The sequence below is a fragment of the Podarcis raffonei genome, chromosome 13, assembly GCF_027172205.1.
Source record: "Podarcis raffonei isolate rPodRaf1 chromosome 13, rPodRaf1.pri, whole genome shotgun sequence".
In the NCBI taxonomy this organism is placed as follows: domain Eukaryota; kingdom Metazoa; phylum Chordata; class Lepidosauria; order Squamata; family Lacertidae; genus Podarcis; species Podarcis raffonei.
This window is the reverse complement of record NC_070614.1, coordinates 16,606,694-16,626,233: the sequence shown is the minus strand read 5'-3', so window position 1 is coordinate 16,626,233 and position 19,540 is coordinate 16,606,694. Positions and strand designations below refer to the sequence as shown.

Below are 19,540 nucleotides of genomic sequence, written 5' to 3'. Positions count from 1 at the left end.
GCCGCACCGGGCGCAACATCTGGGGGGGGCGCGCTCGCACTCGCAGCTCTCTGCCCCTACCTGGCTCACTCACTCACTCTCACTGCAGTGCTGGCTGTGCAAATCCGATCCGAGCCGCCGGGTCGCTGCCCACTGTGGAGGGGGTGGGTGCCAGGCGTGCGGTGCGGAGAGAGAGCGAGGGACTATCTGGGGGAGGGACAGTGCAGCGGCCGCCCAGCGCAGCGCTGAGCGCGGGAGAGAACCACACCAGACCAGACCAGGCAGCAGCAAGAAGCAGCTGGCAGCGGCGGCAGGTTAGGGGTTAGGGGGCGCAAATTACTTGCCTTGCCCCGGGTGCTGGCAACCCACGCTACGCCGCTGCCTCCAGGTTAAACAAGCATTTTGTTCAGAATATAGGGATCATTGGTTCTTGCAACCACAGATAAAAATTTTGCCACTGCTAATGTTCTAGCAAAAGGAAAACCAAAACTGGAAAACTATCCCTACAGGTGATAAGTGAAAAATTTGCAAACAACTTGCCAGTTTCCGAGAAGGGCGAGGCCTAGTTTAGGTTCTCATACGCTCTCCATGCAAAGAGGTCACATAGCAGAAGTAACAAAGAAACCGGCACAGCTAAGATCATAGATAAGTGTTGCTTCCTGGAAGCAATCTGTGCACATTTTTAGCACAAGAAAGCAGTCACAACTGTGCAGGCATTGCTCTCTCCTCATGGCTTAATAATAATATTAATATTAATTATTATTATTATTATTATTATTATTATTATTATTATTATTTTATTTATACCCCGCCCTCCCCAGCCACAACCGGGCTCAGGGCAGCTAACAACAGTAAAATTACAATAATAGCATATAACATAATTGATTTCCTTCAGAATGGATAGGTTTGATCTTCTTGCAGTCCATGGGACTCTCAAGAGTCTCCTCCAACACCATAATTCAAAAGCATCAATTCTTCGGCGATCAGCCTTCTTTATGGTCCAGCTTTATGGTACATTACTAGAGTGGTACCTCGTGTTAAGTACCTCGGGTTAAGTACTTAATTTATTCTGGAGGTCCGTTCTTAACCTGAAACTGTTCTTAACCTGAAGCGCCACTTTAGCTAATGGGGCCTCCTGCTGCCGCCGCGCCGCAATTTCTATTCTCATCCTGAAGCAAAGTTCTTAACCCAAGGTACTATTTCTGGGTTAGCAGAGTCTGTAACCTGAAGCGTATGTAGCCCGAGGTACCACTGTACTGGGAAAACCATAGCTTTAACTATCTCAAATTGCCTCCCCTCAAATGCATTGGTGCTTCTTCCACTTCCCTGTCTGGTCAGCTGTAGGTAATTCCACTCACCACAGGGGAGCAAGTGCCCTAACATAACCGCAAGTCGAAACATTCATGCCAGCATTTAAGGATCCGAAAATATTTCTTCCAGCTCCTGCTTTAAGGATCCTATTAATCCTTGAATTAATTGAGAAAGGCACCCGGAGCCCTTGCTGCCTTCCGGCAAAGCTCACGGAAAACTATATTCTCCTCGCTGAGGCATGCCAGCCACTGACTCACATAACTAAGTGCAGGGTATTTAATTAGCCAGCAGTACAGCTGCCTTCCATCAGAGAGAAAAATGGGACTGTGTGGCAGATCTGTGTTTGGCTAAATGTGATTAAACTGGATGGCAGCCAGGAGATCAAGCTATAGAAAGGAACTGGGGACAGGATGTCTCCTTGCACACTTAAAAACTGGGGCGAGGTCCTAAAACTCTCCAAGAGGGTGACACAGAGGACCTAAGATTCTGTGCCAGTTAAAGTTTGCACCCCAAACATGCAACTGGCCACACTTGTCAGCCGACTGGTCAAATACTGTGAATCATAGACTTGTAGAGTTAGAAGGGAGCTGTAGAATCACCTAATCCAACCCCCCCATGCAGGAATATCTAGCTGTCCCATAATAAGGGGATCAAACCTGCAACCATGGTGTTATCAGCACCACACTCTAACCCAGGCACCCCCAAATGCAGCCCTCCAGATGTTTTGGGACTACAACTCCCATCATCCCTAGCTAACAGGACCAGTGGCCAGGGAAGATGGGAATTGTAGTCCCAAAACATCTGGAGGGCCAAGTTTGGGGACGCCTGCTCTAACCAACTGAGCTATCCATTTTTTTTAAAAGATATTTATTAAAGTTTTCAATTTTTTATGCAAACAAAAAACATTTAAAAAACGTATAGTTCATAATACATACTTTTCAATAACATATTTCTCTGACCTCCTCATACCTCCCCTTCTTGTATTCCATTTCAAATTATTTGTTCAGCAAATCCTTAACTTAAAGCATTACAGCTTATAATAACACCTTGTTTTCTATCCAATCCTTTTTTTCATATTCCTTTATATCATTACAGCTAGAAACCACTCAATTTCAATCCAGCATCATTCAACATTCCTTAATTTTACAATATTTCTGTAAGCAGTCCTTAAATTTTTTCCAATCTTCTTCTGCCGACTCTTCTCCCTGGTCACGGATTCTGCCAGTCTGCCATTCTTCCAGAGTGGGTAAATTTTGCGTCTTCCAATACTTTGTGATGAGTATTCTTGCTGCTGTTGTAGCATACATAAAAAACGTTCTGTCCTTCTTTGGCACCACTTGGCCGACCATGCCCAAGAGAAAGGCCTCTGGTTTCTTCAAGAAGGTATATTTAAATACCTTTTTCAATTCATTATATATCATTTCCCAGAAAGCCTTAATCCTAGGGCACGTCCACCAAAGGTGAAAGAATGTACCTTCGGTTTCCTTACATTTCCAACATTTATTATCGGGCAAATGATAGATTTTTGCAAGCTTGACTGGGGTCATGTACCACCTGTATATCATTTTCATAATATTCTCTCTAACCAACTGAGCTATCCAGGCTTGTTAATGTGTTAATATTAACAGCTAACTTGATTTGTTTCTGTAACTAGGGTAAGGAATCGAAGCTGCCGATGATCACAATAGTTTTGTCGTCTTTCTAATTTAAAAAAGAACAAATGATTTTTGAATATTTTGTCAGCCAACTGTCCTAGCCCTATGCGGCCTAGGACCCTCGTACCTATGGGACCGCCTCTCCTGGTATGCCCCACGGAGGACCTTAAAGTCCACAAATAACAACAAGGCCCAGAGCCGCACGGTGGTTAGATTGGCCTCAACGAGGGCCAGGGCCTTTTCAGTACTGGCCCTCACTTGGTGGAACGCTCTGTCACAAGAGACCAGGGCCCTGCAGGACTTGACATCTTTCTGCAGAACCTGCAAAACAGAGCTGTTCCACCTGGCCTTTGGTTTGGACTCAGTCTGACCCTTATGTTTCCCTCCCCTTATGGTTTTGATTTATGGCTACTACTAAAATGAGGCTGCATTTTAAATTGTATTTTAACCCGTATTTTAATTAACTGGGTTTTTTTTCTTTCCTATGATGTGTTATAGTAATTTTATTGGTGTTAGCCACCCTGAGCCCGGTTCTGGCCGGGGAGGGCGGGGTATAAATAAAAATGTATTATCATAATCTTTTATAACCGAGAAGACAAGGGTCTATTTCAGCACCAAGGCAAGCATGACGAATGCCAGCACATAGGGGGACCAAACACTTCTTGCCCATGGGCAAAAGGTTTAACCTGCTTTGGAAAGCCCTTCTTCGTCAATCATGTTAGAGTGGCTGGAGTCCTTTATGTAAGCGTTCCCGATGCCCATGAACTTTCAGCTGTGTACGTTCCATTGTATGCACAACAAGGAGGCTTAAAAGCATTTTGTTCTGGGCCTGTATAGCTTCTTACTTTATGGGTTCTTGCTTTGTGTGTTACAACAACTACAGCCGGTTCTGCTCACCTCAGTCAGGAGCCAGGGGTGATCTTGGATTAGCCGATCCCAGTCGGTATCAGGAGTCACTCTGGCATATCTGAAGCGGTTCTGGATGGCTGAGGACGTGCAGATGTATTTGTACAAGAATTCCTTCCCCGTCTGCTCCGAAATTGCTTTGGCGGACATGGCTACCTAATGCAAACGTTTTTAAAAAAAGAAGGATACACCTAGGTCAGTGATTTGATTTTATTTTTATTTTTTAAATTTTTGTTGGAATTTTATTTACAACATAACATAAACCCCCCACCCCCCAATACACAAATCCACCCTTGTTAAACATGAACATAACATACAATGAGCATAACATACAACAATACAAACAACCAAATAAAAGACTTCCTTTATCCTGTATCTGGTCTCCTTATTTGCTTCTTATAAGCTGTTTCCTTTATGAATAATTATTAAGATTTTTCTAATTATAACTTAAATATCCACAAAGTCTCCTGCAGACATTAATCGAAACAAGTCCAGGTATGTATTTTAGGGCACTGTTTTGTGAAGTATTTTCTGCATTTCCCCCATGCTTTTTGAAACTCTTGTCTAGTGTGATCTCTAAATTACATTCTAGGATTTACATTTTTCATCAGAACCTTTTAAAATCACTGACCCACTAGATCACACTAGGTCAGTGATTTTAAAGGTTCTGATGAAAAGTGTAAATCCTAGAAAGTAAATTAATACGGCCTTTGATCTGGAGGTACAGATTCCCAGCACAGTCCCCAATGGTAGTCACATTCCTAATGCGCAGTACCACTCAAAATGCGGGGGTGGGGGGGAGAGAATGCATGGATGCTCCCCTTTGTAAAACAAACTGGGAGTAGAGTGCTGGTGGTACATAAGAGCTTCTGTCCTCCAAGGCAGAAATGACTGCCTTTTTCGCAAATTCAAGGTCACACCCACACATTAAAGCACTTGGGCTTCCCCAGAGAATCCTGGGTACTGCAGTTTATCCCTTACTGAGTCTTAATTCCCAGCGCTCTTAATAAACTACAATTCCCAGGATTCTTTGGGGGGAAGCCATGTAATTTAAATGTATAGTGCAAACGTTACCCCGTCTGAATTTTCAGTCCCACTGTGGTTTTTTGGCTTTTGGTGAGCCCACTCTGTGCCAATAACCAAGTCGAGACCAAATAAAGCTTTCCAAAAAGCATATGGAAGTTCAAAAGCATTTGACCGTGCTCTCAACCCATTAGTCCCAGAAAAGTACAAATATGTATAATATTTTGAACTTGTCTTCCGGGGAAGGAATTTATTTTTTAAAAGGCATTAACAAAAACCACTCACCAGGGTTACTATGGCGACAGGGTCGCCCCTGCTCCAGCAGGTGAATTAGGTAATAGTGAGTTTTTATGTTTTACTATTGCCTATTATTATTATTAGCCAGAATTCAAAAGGAGATAGAGGAAGTCAAGGCAGTTACTTCTGTTCAAGTGATTGTCCCTATGCTAACTGGAGCAAGCAGAGAACCAGATTAAAGAAGGGTTGAGGGAATAAAGGATAGAGCTTAATAATCACTTTGGATCTACAACCTTGGAAGTCTCTAAGTAATGTTGGGAGATAGCGGGAGGTGTTGTTCTTAACTGCGAGGAACTTTTAAAAAAGCAAAAAGTAAAGGTGTGAGGAGGCTGGGTACTTATTTCCCTTTCTTTGATTTGGTTCCTACTTCAGACAATGGGTTTAAACTGGCAACGCTTCTTTGCGATATGGTTTGCTAAAAGTTGTGCTGTCACGGCCAGATCCCGTTGTTGCGCAATCAAGGCCGAATCCTGAAGTACTTCAGCCGGCGGGTATTCAGTACAAGACTGGATTCCCAAGCAATTGTGTGGTACTCAAACCTATAGCCTTTGGAAACAGAAAGGGAGCCCACTGCAGGAATTGTATTAAAGTTGCCTGGGAGTCCAGTGTGCTGCCCTTTGTGACAAAGAGCCAAACTTAAGAGTTTTTTAATGGATGCTGAAACAAACCTCTAATCCAGGGGTCAGCAAACTTTTTCAGCAGGGGGCCAGTCCACTGTCCCTCAGACCTTGTGGGGGGCCGGACTATATTTTTTGAGGGGAAATGAACGAATTCCTATGCCCCACAAATAACCCAGAGATGCGTTTTAAATAAAAGCACACATTCTACACATGTAAAAACACCAGGCAGGCCCCACAAATAACCCAGAGATGCATTTTAAATAAAAGGACACATTCTAATGTAAAAACACGCTGATTCCCAGACCGCCTGTGGGCCAGATTTAGAAGGCGATTGGACCGGATCCGGCCCCCTGGGCCTTAGTTTGCCTACCCATGCTCTAATCCACTGCCACTCCCACTCAAAATACGGAGAAGGAGACCCCATTTAGACAATTCTGTACTTTAGGCTATTCCTTCATAGCAAATCAGATGCTGTTACCAATCTTATCTCTAACATCCAGGTTTACTTGTTTTACAAGAGCTAGAAAACGCTCTCCTTTCAGGCAAACATTTTTGTTAATAGTAGGTTTTATGGAAAGGGGTGGGGTCCCCTCCCAGTGAGATCTCCAATTCCCTATTGCTCCGTGAAACATGTTGCAAATTAGTACCTTCCTTGAGAATGTGGATGGACTGGTGGGGGCAGGGGGACAAGATACCTTGCAAAATAAATCTGGCAAAAGGAATGAATTCTGCACAGATACTCCTCCTTCACATTTAAAGGCAGCTATAGCCTTCACCGGGACGCGGGTGGCGCTGTGGGTAAAAGCCTCAGCGCCTAGGGCTTGCCGATCGAAAGGTCGGCGGTTCGAATCCCCGCGACGGGGTGAGCTCCCGTTGCTCGGTCCCAGCGCCTGCCAACCTAGCAGTTCGAAAGCACGTCAAAGTGCAAGTAGATAAATAGGGACCGCTTACCGGCGGGAAGGCAAATGGCATTTCCGTGTGCTGCGCTGGCTCGCCAGATGCAGCTTTGTCACGCTGGCCACGTGACCCGGAAGTGTCTCCGGACAGCGCTGGCCCCTGGCCTCTTAAGTGAGATGGGCGCACAACCCCAGAGTCTGTCAAGACTGGCCCGTACGGGCAGGGGTACCTTTACCTTTTTATAGCCTTCACCATGGGTAGGCAACTAAGGCCTGGGGGCCGGATCCGGCCCAATCACCTTCTAAATCAAGCCTACGGATGGTCCGGGAATCAGCATGTTTTTACATGAGAAGAAAGTGTCCTTTTATTTAAAATGCATCTCTGGGTTATTTGTGGGGCATAGGAATTCATTCATATTTTTTTCCCCAAATATAGTCCGGCCCCCCACAAGGTCTGAGGGACAGTGGACCAGCTCCATGATGAAAAAGTTTGCTGACCCCTGGCCTTCACGTTTCTGTATCACCCGTCATCCCAAACATCCAAGGCCGTGTATAATTCTACAGTGGTACCTCGGGTTAAGAACTTAATTCGTTCCGGAGATCCATTCTTAACCTGAAACTGTTCTTAACCTGAAGCACCACTTTAGCTAATGGGGCCTCCTGCTGCTGCGGCGCCGTCAGAGCACGATTTCTGTTCTCATCCTGAAGCAAAGTTCTTAACCCGAGGTACTATTTCTGAGTTAGCAGAGTCTGTAACCTGAAGCGTCTGTAACCCAAGGTACCACTGTACTAACTAGAAGCAAAATTTAAAAGACAAAGGCATCCACCAAAAGTTCTCTCCTTTCCATTTTCAAGCCTGAAGACACCACAATCTCAGCCCTGCAGGAGAGCGTTAAGGACACAATTACACACAAAGCAATCAGGCTGATGAGGGTGCTGATTGAAGAGCCTTTATCAACAGAGAAAGTTGGAGGATGCTGGGGAGGAAAAAAAGGAACTGAAGAGACTGGCAGGGTGCTTTTGTGAAAGTGTTGTTTCGCTTTGCTTTTTCCACATTTCAGGAAGAAAAACAATTTCCAGAACTTGGACCACAAGAGAATTCCTAGCTGTGCTGTGAGAAATTAAATAATTCAAGATGCCTATAATTCCAAACCCCCATCCTGTTGGATCTCTGCAGAGAAAGGCTTGCTTGCATCGTAATTCTCCTCTAAACAGGCAGCAAGCTCAGAGGAGCAATACATGTAGAATAATAGCAAGAAGGCTCCATTGGAAAGGCAAGGAAATTATTAAGTTTTTCACACTGCAGGAGAAACCTTTTGCAGTGCATGAAAGCAAAGTGTCCCCCGGCCACCAGAAGTTGGAAATCACCTGGTAGAGCTTTCTTGGTAGAGTTGTTTTCTTGGATGATAAATCCGAGAACTCTCGCAATTCAACATGCCCAGACAGACCCAATGAAGGCTGTCAATTGCTTATGCATGTAACCGGCGACAGATAACCAATTATCTTTGCTCCAAGGGAAGACAGTGTGTACACACACAAAGACAGCTTTGGATCTCAGAGCACAGAGTTGTACATGGGGAGAATAAAGAAATGATAGACTTCTCTCGACAGTGAGAACATGAGAAAATAGGATCCTGCTCACCCCTTGCTCAGTTGACGGACGATTGCTATGCTGAACAGCATGCGATATGGCATGAAGGAGCAGGACAGACAAGGACGCACAGTATTTTAATTCACAGACGGCAGAAAGGCAGGAATCAGACCAACTCTTGTTCCCCTGCCTTTGAGATCAGCTACAGACGCCCTGCCACTAATGTACCAGGCCAGTGAGGTTAAAAGGAGAGAGATCACAAGTCAATCAGGCATTCTCAAGCTACATCTTTCCTTTGCTGTCAAACGCGTTGCTGCAGAGTCATTTCCACAGCACCTGGGCCACCAAGCTAGCTGAAAAGTCAACACAGCTACGAACGGTCCTGCTATCCTTTCCTTTCTTTAATGGGACATCCACACATGGACACATCCGGCATCCCTAGTCACACTGAGCTCTCTGCTGAAAGCCACAGGTGCACACTCTCAACAGCACCCAAACGTGGCGGGGAGAACCGTCAAAGCACTTGTTTCTCCAACAGACCCAGGGCCAGCTTTTGCATGGATGCATTTGGGAGCCATAACTAAAAGAAACCCCATCAAGATGCCAGGATGAAAACAGACCCAAGCACATGAAGCAAATCCACCCTTAACTGAGCATTTTAGATAAAGGCTGGCCTTGCATTCTTATTCCCAAAGGAGGCCAGAATAAACCCATAATAAGCATGCATTTATTTATAGAAGCCCCATTAGGGGATTCAAATATCATGAGTTTGGAGGCAGAAGAGATGGAGACATTAGAAGTGGGAGGCTAGTGTGCACATGGGTGTCCTCACACATTCTTTGAACACCTGAACAGGGCTAGAGAGTTTTTAGGATTTCTAAAAGAGTTCCAAGATACTGACCGCCCCCCAGCCAAGGACTGCCATCTTTTTCTGGTGGCTAAAGGTTCCCCACACCCAGTGATGGCCAAACTTGGCCCTCCAGCTGTTTTGGGACTACAACTCCCATCATCCCTAGCTAACAGGACCAGTGGTGAGGGGTGATGGGAACTGTAGTCCCAAAACAGCTGAAGGGCCAAGTTTGCTCATCACTGCCCACACCAGAAGTACAGCATTTTCCCAAACGCCATAGTGCCAAGCTGAAAAAGACTGTGTTGGCCAGGTTTCTGTCTGCCATGCACCTGCTAAAGACACAGAAGACCTCTGTGCAACTCTCAAACATTTGCATCTTCCCACAGGGCTCGGCTTCCCAATGTCTGGCAGTAGAGGAACACTTTTCTCTGAATTAAAGGTGATGGTACACTTCACTTAAAACAGCAACTTTATTCTTAGGCTGTGCACACAACATACATTTAAAGCATGTTTCCCCTACCACTCAAAAATGGGAACTGTAGTTTGTAATGGGTGCTGGGAATTCCAATGGGAGTAAACCATAATTCCCAGGGTTCTTGGGAGGGGTTGAGCTACAAATGATGTGCACAGAGCCTTAGAAGGTGCAAGAAAGAGAACTAACTGCCCTTACGGAAGCTCACCTCCTGTCCCTCAGCACACATCACTTTTCTGTCTGTACCTCCTCTGAGGGCAGTCAATTCTGCTACATCTCTGAACTGAAGGTGTGTCTAATTTCTTCAGGCCCAAGAGCCATGCCCCCATCATTTCACTCCTCCCCTCTCCTGCTTTGGGTACAACCCACCTTTTGCCAGGGTAGGGAGAGAATGAATTGCACCCTGTTCCCTATTCTGGAAGACCTCCACCCACCACAAACACTTGCTACTTCTCTTGGCGCTGAAAGAGACACAAGTCTCCATTTCATTTTAAGGAGTAGTCATGAAAAGCTTGCAAAGGATTCGTTTCCCCCCTGGAATGTTGCAAGAGACCTGCTTCTCAAAGGTCTTCTATGAACGGAGGTCACATCAATCTTCCAGACGCTGTTGTCAAATAGCGCTCCGAATCTGACAGAAAAGGGCAGGGGAGCATGACAGGAAGAAGGGAGATCGGAGCAGTTCCAAAGAGCGTGACAAGACAAGCAATTCCATACAAAGAATTCCACTTTCCCCTCTAACTCCTACACGGCATGGGGGCCACACAGACCCCCAACCAAGGGGTCATAACCAAAGAATACCCTTCTTGAGCAAGGTTCCTGAGTATCAGAAACTGCTTTGGTCACCCTATTCAGGGGTCAGCAAACTTTTTCAACAGGGGGCCGGTCTACTGTCACTCAGACCTTGTGCGGGGCTGGACTATATTTTGAAAAAAAATAATTAATGAATTCCTATGCCCCACAAATAACCCAGAGATGCATTTTAAATAAAAGCACACATTCTACTCATGTAAAAACACCAGGCAGGCCCCACAAATAACCCAGAGATGCATTTTAAATAAAAGGGCACATTCTACTCAAGTAAAAACAGGTCATCGTATAGGGCATGGGTAGGCAAATTAAGGCCTGGGGGCCGCATCCGGCCCAATCGCCTTCTAAATCAGGCCCACGGATGGTCCGGGAATCCGTGTGTTTTACATGAGTAGAATGTGTCCTTTTATTTAAAATGCATCTCTGGGTTATTTGTGGAACATAGGAATTCGTTCATTTGCCCCCCAAAAAATATAGTCCAGCCCCGCCCCCACAAGGTCTGAGGGGCAGTGGACCGGCCCTCTGCTGAAAAAGTTTGCTGACCCCTGCCCTACACTCTTTGGTTACCAGCACAGGATCTTAAAATCTGCATAAGGAGCTTTCACAAAAGTATTTTTTTATGTTTATAATTTTTATGAAATGTTCTGTTTTACAATTTAGAATATTCGTTTAAGCAACCTTAAAACGTCAATGACTTCCCTTCTTCTCTTTCCATGGTTCATAATGCATAAATCCCTGCATACTTTACATAACTAAACCATTCAGTATTCCATTATTACATTCATCAAAACTTGTGTACACTGTTGAATTTATCTTAATGCTGCCAACGTTTTCAAGTGTACACAATCCCCCCCCCAAATAATCAATAAACATTTTCCAATCTTCTTCAAACGTATGTTTTTCTTGTTCTCTTATTCCAGGCTTCCTTAGCCTCGGCCCGCCAGATGTTTTTGGCCTACAACTCCCATGATCCTAGCTAGCAGGACCAGTGGTCAGGGATGCTGGGAATTGTAGTCTCAAAACATCTGGAGGGCCGAGGTTGAGGAAGCCTGTCTTATTCTGTAAGGCCTGCAAGCTGCGCATATTCCATCAGCTTAAGTTGCCATTCTTCTTTTGTTGGGACCTCGCTTTTTTTCCATCTTTGGGCTAACAAAACCAAGGTCTGCAGTAGTGGCATACGTAAATAACCTTTTTTGACACCTGGGAATTTCAGTCTAAATTATCCCCAACAAAAAGGACTCTGGATTGTTTTGGAAAAGTACTTTTAAACTTTTTTTTTTCCAATTCATTATGAATTATTTCCCAGCACTCTTTTACCCTTTTACAGGTTGCCACATTTCAGTTGCTTTCACAAAAGTCTTCATGCAAAACAGCTAGCTCAGTGTCTGCTTTTGCTGAGTAAACAAAGCATTGCTGTTGGCCTTGCACCTGCCATTTGCTTTTCTGTCTGCCTCTGACCAAATTTGTAACATTAATATGCACCATCACAGGAGCTTCCCCACTGGCATCCATCAAAAAGGAGAACTTTTTTCTTTTAGGGGGGGGGGTTGTAGAGAAGCGCAAACAGAAAATGTTCTAAGAGCAGATAAATAAAATTCAAGCACCGCTAGCAAAACACTTACGTGAGCTAAGTCATACAAGGGAGAGATGTTCAGTTTAGGTTCCCTGAAAGTGGGTCCAGGAATGACCATGCACTTCTATGGATTAAATGGGAAATGGACTGGATGAATTGCTATTGTCCTCCTGCTCTCATAAATTAACATGCATCGTCACTCTGGGGCAATCTCCCCATTGGTGCTCAGCATACGATAAGGTTTTATTTTTAAAAGAAATAAAAAAACCAAATTAAAGCAAGACAAAATGCCACATCAACCATAAATATTCAAAGCCTTCCTCAAGTAGCTGTCAAATGCACAGGAAGGACTACATATCCTTGTTCTGCTTGCCTGATCTCAGGCAGAACAGCTGCCATTCTCAACGGGGGTTTCGACTCCACAAAAAGGTGTAACAGCTGGCAAGTTGCCTTGTGCTAACAGACAGGAGGCTACCTCAGCCAAAGCATGGCTACGTCAGCAGCTGAGCTTCCTCCGTCACTTTTGCCCCTCTGCAAATACTGGGAACAGGATCTTGGCTTGCAAAAGGATTGGAATATTAAATATTGCCCAATACCTAATTGCCGAAACATTCCTTTCCCCGATGCAATTGAACATTTTCTCCCTAACAAACAAGGCAAGCCTTACAATAACCTTTCCTAGGCCCTACAGGTAGAGACAATCAGCAGGTATAAGCCAGGTTTAGAAACAGTGTTAGGAACTCAAGATATACTGTATAAGTTAGGCGCCAAATGGCTCCTTAAACCATGGTTACAGTCGCCCAAACGGAATGTCTGGTTGCCATCTTGGGGCCAGGTGGCTCTAAAGTCTTGGTTTTTCAAACGATGGACTGGCTGTGACTGATTATCAGTTCAACACCTGGCTGCTTCAGAAGACAACCTTGAGCAAAGTTAAGAGCTTGGAGAACTTAAAGAAGACAAGTCGCTTGATCCCACTCCAACCTATTTTTCTTAATGGTGACACAGGCCATTCATAATGTAGGGCAGTGGGGTACGGTAAATGAAGACAAGCAACAATGATTAACTATAACGTTGTTCCCTGCTCAGGCTGCACAGAAAAAAAGCATTTTTGTTCCTGAAATTCATTCTGATTGTGCAGATAAACATAACTGATAGAATTCTACAGAATGCGTGTGTGAAAACAAGAATCAATGATTCCCAGGCATGCACCTCCAGATAGTGGAGATGTCAGGCACTATCCTGGAGCCCATGCGTATTCACTTAGTTGCAAGGGGCCAATAGCCAGGTGCAAAATGTGCCCGGCTAATTTTGAACAAGGAACACGGGTGGCGCTGTGGTCTAAACCACAGAGACTAGGGCCTGCTGATCAGAAGGTCGGCGGTTCGAATCCCCGCAACAGGGTGAGCTCCCGTTGCTCAGTCCCTGCTCCTGCCAACCTAGCAGTTCGAAAGCACATCAAAGTGCAAGTAGACAAATAGGTACCACTCCGGCGGGAAGGTAAACGGCGTTTCCGTGTGCTGCTCTGGTTCGCCAGAAGTGACTTAGTCATGCTGGCCACATGACCCGGAAGCTGTACGCCGGCTCCCTCGGCCAATAAAGCGAGATGAGCGCCGCAACCCCAGAGTCGTCTGCGACTGGACCTAACGGTCAGGGGTCCTTTTACCTTTTAAATTTGAACACTGATAGCCCCCCATATGCTGCCAAACTAAATGGTTAGTCAACCATTGCAGAACCTCCAATAAGCTGTAATACTATACACACTTACCTGGGAGTAAGTCCCATTGAAGTCAACAGGACTTACTTCCAGGTAAACATGGACAGGATTGCCTGGCAAGGAACCACTAAGCACCTGGGAATATAGCTTGAAAACAGCTATTCTAGATCCATGCCTGTTCTACCTGATTGATGTAAGAGTTCCATCACACTAAAAATCTTGCAAGGTCTTTAAAAATAATTGTTTGGACCAATAAATAATAATAATCATGACAAATACGACGTTGTTTCTAGACTTACTGATGCATCTTGTAGTGCGGACTGATAATAAAAGGCAGGTAGGCACCTGCTTCATCCCAAAGTCCTGGACAGGTAACAGTAAATTTAACACACAAAAAGAAGACATGTCTTAAGAATTCTGGTTAAAGCACAGAAAATAATGCAAATGTTAAGAACGGCTCCATCCTCTACTGCCTTCACTCACAGTTCCCCCAACATCTAGACCATAATGACCACCACCCAGCCGACTAAAACGGAAACACCCCATAAGAAACTAACCAGTTGGATTCAGCCAGTTTGAGTCTGCAGTGACAGTTTAGCCAACACTTAGGAAGGACAACACAGCTAACCTCAATTCCTATCCACTGACTCCTGTATACAGATAAGGAGAGCAAAGCAGAAGATTACCGTAAGTGTCCATTGTTGCCCAAGACAAAGAAAGCATCAGACTTGGTACTCAGGAAGACTTTGTGTGTGTAATGTAAGAGCACTGCACCCATAAGAAGGGCCCTGTTGCATCAGACCAAAAGCTCAGAGCATGAAGCTGATAATATCAAGGTTGCAGGTTCAATCCCCATAAGAGACAGCTGAATTGCAGGGAGTTGGACTCTATGGTTCTACGATCCTGTTCTCACGGCCTATGGAAAGCCCGCAATGAGGGCATGAGGACTAAAGCACTTTCCCCAGCAACTGGTCTTCAGACAAGACAATCCACAGCCATTGCAAGGGATTAGATATGGACCGACGCACAGAGCTCAATGCCCTAGCACCGATTAGCTATCCACACTGGTTCCTAACAGAACTCACAGGGGAAGAAATGTCAAAGTCCTTCCTCTTCTCTACCACCTAACCCTTGACCTTAATTCTCCCGTTGGACAATTGGGGGGGAAAGAACTGAAATGACACTGACCAAGAAGCTTAAGAAGCACAACAGATCACCACTGTTACACCAAATGTTATGCCGTCGGACTGCAGAAGTATCCAGGTTTTTAAAAACTGTAATTTCTACAAGCGTGTGCCACCTTCAGAAGGCAGGCAAACTGCAGTCCCGGCTACGCAGTCCAGCCAACCCCAGTAATCTGCCCTCTTTGCTTTGTAAAGAAAGTTCAATGGGTACTTAACAGACAGGTCTTGTTCTGGATTAGCGGAGGATAGTGGGTGGGAAGGTGCCAGCCAAGACACAAAAACACTGATCAAGATCAGCTTTCCCCATTATTCACTCTGATTTATTAAAGAAGCCAACGCATGGCTTCAAGCAGGCTGAGTCTGTCATGTTTGTGCTTTCGTAACACAGGTCATACCTGAAATCTATGGCTGCAATCCATCTTTGATTGGAGTCAGTGAAAGATGACATGAGGTGAGGGAGAGGGAAACCAACAAACCATGGATTTCAATGGAGCCTGCCTACATTTTTATTTTTTTCCATTTTTAAATAACACACATGTGTAAAGAGCTGCTCAGTTGCACAGTTAAAATCCCTCATATCTGCACAGATACCACGAACCTGTGAGTTAAAAGTGCATCTTTCATCTTGCTTACAATAAGCTAAGAAAACTAAGCAGCACTTTGGGTTTGTGGGCTCTGGCTGGAACCAGTATCAGGCAGAATGTCTCAGAACACATTTTGTGCTTTTTAAAAATGGTGGTGGGAAGGAATCGTTTATATAAAGTCTCAAGCTTTTAACACTGGAATAGTCCCTCCAAACATCTCTATGGTCTGAAAACTAGAGCATTTAAACCAGAGGCTGGGAACCTGCAGTTCTCCAGGTATTGCTGGGTTCCCAACTTCCATCAGCCCCAGCTAACATGGCCAATGGCCATGGATGATGGGAGTTGTAGTCCAACAACATGAGGGAACCAGGTTCCCAGCCTCTGATTTGAATGAAACAGAGCATCTCTGAAAGCTCCCAATTTGCTGCTTAAAAGAAGGTCAAAACTGCACACTTACAAGAAAGCCTGGGTTGCAGTGTCGGACTTCATAACCTCATGGTTCCCTCCGGCCCCATTATTGGATTGCTTTGGCATATGGGAAGATCAGACAAAAGTGGTGGGTCTCAGGGGGCCCAAACCCTGCGGTTTTTACATGTCTCCTGACCTACTCCCCCCCCCCCAATTTTAAAAATATTTTAATCTTGCTTATAAGGCAGTTGGGCATCCTCCAAAGCAGCATGTTGGTAAGACTCCCCCACCCCACCCCAGCCAGCTACCAACTTAACTTGTCCAGAGGCTCCTGTACAAATAAATTAGCACTTGCAAATGTGTGTCAGCAGCCTGGGCTTAAGCACTTAGCAATAATCCTGATGCCCCTCTGATCTACAACTACAAAACCTACCCACACACTTTAGTCCAGAACATCCTTCAAAGAGCTCCCAATATCATTAATTATACACTCCAGTCCTCTTTCTACAGTAAAAGAAAACAATTCACTGTTCGACTTAGAGATGTGAAATACTGATATATACCAAAAGAGCCCCCAGACTTCTATAGAATAATGTTTTGGCCAGCAGAACTTTCAGCTGTTTTTCTTGATTTCCCAGGTTCACATGTCAATATAACTTTGATGTCTCCGACATGATATACCAGAGGTCAGCTAAGTAAAATCTCAATAATATTTACCCCCTCACCCTGAATTCTCTGTTTGGTACCAGCTTGTTTAGCCCACGTGAACTCCAACAGCAGAGAGTGACATTGCTTTGATGGAGGCAAGATATTCATCATAGGGGCTCTGGAATATTTTGTTACCAATAACCTGCCCTTTAAATACTGTAAGCCTTCCAACTTTCTCAGACTGGATCACTGACCAATGTTCTTGCCTTTTTACTACTCATAAACTCTTCCAGTAAAAAGAAAACAGTCTCTCGGGTCCTCTGAGATGGGGGTCACAACTAAGGGGAAAAGACCACATGTGGAAGATTCCAGGTTTAATTCCCAATGTCTCCAATTAAAAATGATCTGCCATCGCAGAGCTGTAAAAGGTATCTTGGCCCAAAACATTGGTGGACCAGTTACCAGCCAGAGGAGACAATACTAAGCCATTGTTTTGAGTCACCATGAGGCAGCTCCATATATCCTTAACAGCAAAAATAACATGAGCTCTCTCAGTGGGTAGTGAAATATGTGTTTGTTTGAGTTAAAGGTTCCTGTGTCCTATGCTCTCTATCATGTTGCTGTCTTATTATTTTTTTAACACTTAGCTCATGCCAACATAACACTGTAGGGCCTACAGAAAACTATCAAGAGAGAATATGATCTGCCCAGAGACAAAATGAAGTCAACAGCTGAGGCAAAAGACTTGACAAAAGTGTGGCAAGGCCAGGGGAGGAGGTGGTAATGATGATTTCTTAAACTTGCTAATCTCCTGTTACCTGATGAGCCAAAGGACTTAAAACACCTTTCCTTAAAAGAATTAACAAAACAAAAAAACTCAGTAAGTACCATAGGAAGCTTTGGCTTTGGATTGATTCGATCACACCATACCGATTTCCCCGGTTACATTTAGGATGGTAAGGTAAATTTAGCAAGAATGGCATTTCTATATCAAGGTATAAGATCTTTGTAGTTCAGCATCTTATTTCCCACATTGGTAGCTTTTTGGAAGCCCACAACAAGGGCACATTAAGCCCTCCTTTGTTCTGCTCCCAAACATCTCTGATGCAACACTGCCTGAGAATATGGACTCTATTTTGGCTCTTAAGACTGATATCCAGTGCCAGGTTCAACTTCCACAAGATTTGTTAAGCCTTTTAAAAGCCATCTAAAGTTATCACCCATGGCCACATGTTGTGACCAGGCATTCCGTAATTTCATTATGCGATGTGCAAGTACTTCCTTGTCTCTGACCTGAACCTGTGGCAGTCAGTTTCACTAGGTCATGCCTACATGCTAGCACTTATGAAAAGGAGGAAAGTCTCTCTCTCTTGATTCAACTTTCCATTCTTCCAAAACACACCTAAGCAGGTATCCCTTTCTCCCTCAACATGCCCATGGTTCAAAACTTCAGACCTTCCTTTCTCCACCCAAGTCTTGCCCCTTTGTCATCTTAATCCTATCAAGGGCTGATGGAACAAACGAGACCTCCAATGTTCTTGGCAATATTTCGCCCAAATAATTTGGCTGCAACCCCTCTGGGTGTGGGGGAGCAGACAATTCACTTCTATCCTGGCGCATAGATGCATTCTCGGGAAATAAAAACAGTGATGCACTTCTGGTGCTATGCACACAGAATGGAAGACTAGTTATTAAAATTGTGCCAAGTGTATTGTGCTTAAAGAAAAAAAGTTTAACGACCAAGATTTACACTCAATTTTAATGAGAAAACCGAGCAGGCATTCGCCCCGATGACTTTACAATCTAAAACTAGCAATAGGTAAACTCCCTGGGGTGAAGGGGCCCTGCTTTTCTCTAGTACCTCTTGCAGGGATGCTGGGGTGGGGAAAAAGTGATGGGTCCCTGGTCGTTCTCGAACAATGCTCCTCTAAAATCATTTCTTCCCCGCTCCCCTTGACAGCCCAGGAGATGCAATGATATAGATATATATTTACCCCCATTGCATCCATGCGGAGAACGAGGCGATGGAAATAAACAGATGCATTTATTCATTTGAGTTTGCATTCTTATTATTATTATCATCATCAATGTCTCCCTCCTCTTACCTTTGCTGCAAAGTGCCTTGTCCTTCTTCCCTCCCCCGGGCCTTTCCCAACTTCGGAAGCTGCTGCTCCCCGCTGCTGCTTTCTTGTCGGAGTCTTTCTCTCTCCCCTCGCTTCCCGTCGCCTTCCCCTCTTTTTGGCTCACTCCTCCTTCTCTGCCTCTTCTCATATGGCTAGATGCACTCCCGGCCCTGCCATTGGGCAGCATGGCCCCCACGTGCTGCTTGCCTGAGCGATGCCTGACTTCGCCCATTGGCTCACCGCCTGCGAGCTGAACACGGGATGCTTGGGGGACGGGGATGCGTGGCGAGGAGGTGTTGCAAAGACTTCTGGGAGCTGTAGTTTTCTCGATCTGCCGGCTCCCACTTTCCTTACTGTAACTTAACAAGACGGGTGTTTCATACCCTCCAACTTTCCCCCGATGAAAATAGGGACGTCCCATTCCAGAATGATAATTTTACTATTTATACCCCACACATCTAACTGGGTTGCTCCAGCCACTCTGGGCAGCTTCCAACATATATAAAAACATAATAAAACATGAAACATTTTTGTAAAAACTTCCTTACACAGGATTGCCTTCAGACGGCTCGGGTAACTCCATAACCCTCCAACATTTCTCCAATGAAAAATATCGACCTCCTAAGGAAAAGTGGGACATTCCAGGATCAAATCAGAAACCGGCTTCTCTAAGTCACGGATGTCCCTGGAAAACAGGGACACGTGAAAGGAGGCTAAGCAACGACATTTAAATTTTATTTAGAATATTGTAAATGGGTTACCATTGGCGTAGGCAGGATTATGTTGTGGGGGCAAGACACCTGTCAACATCCTCCATCCAGGTCTGTCGAGCAGAATTGGAATGAAATGTCTCAAGAACAGTTCTAAATTACTGCCGTTTGACCCCAAGCGCTCAGAAA

At 44.7% G+C, this 19,540-nt stretch overlaps 1 protein-coding gene across 2 annotated transcripts in view; it reads right to left on the bottom strand.

Moving 5' to 3' along the window:
• Positions 1-18,780, bottom strand: part of ACLY (ATP citrate lyase) — a 56,531-nt gene extending 37,751 nt beyond the window's left edge. For both annotated transcript variants that reach the window (XM_053360934.1, XM_053360935.1), the window contains exons 1-2: positions 18,624-18,780; positions 3,843-4,007 (exon numbers count right to left, since the gene is read on the bottom strand). In XM_053360934.1, coding sequence (XP_053216909.1) covers positions 3,843-4,001 — 159 coding nt within the window. In that variant the 5' untranslated portion in view covers positions 4,002-4,007; positions 18,624-18,780. The remainder of the gene's footprint in view (positions 1-3,842; positions 4,008-18,623) is intronic.
• Positions 18,781-19,540: the final 760 nt, after the last annotated feature.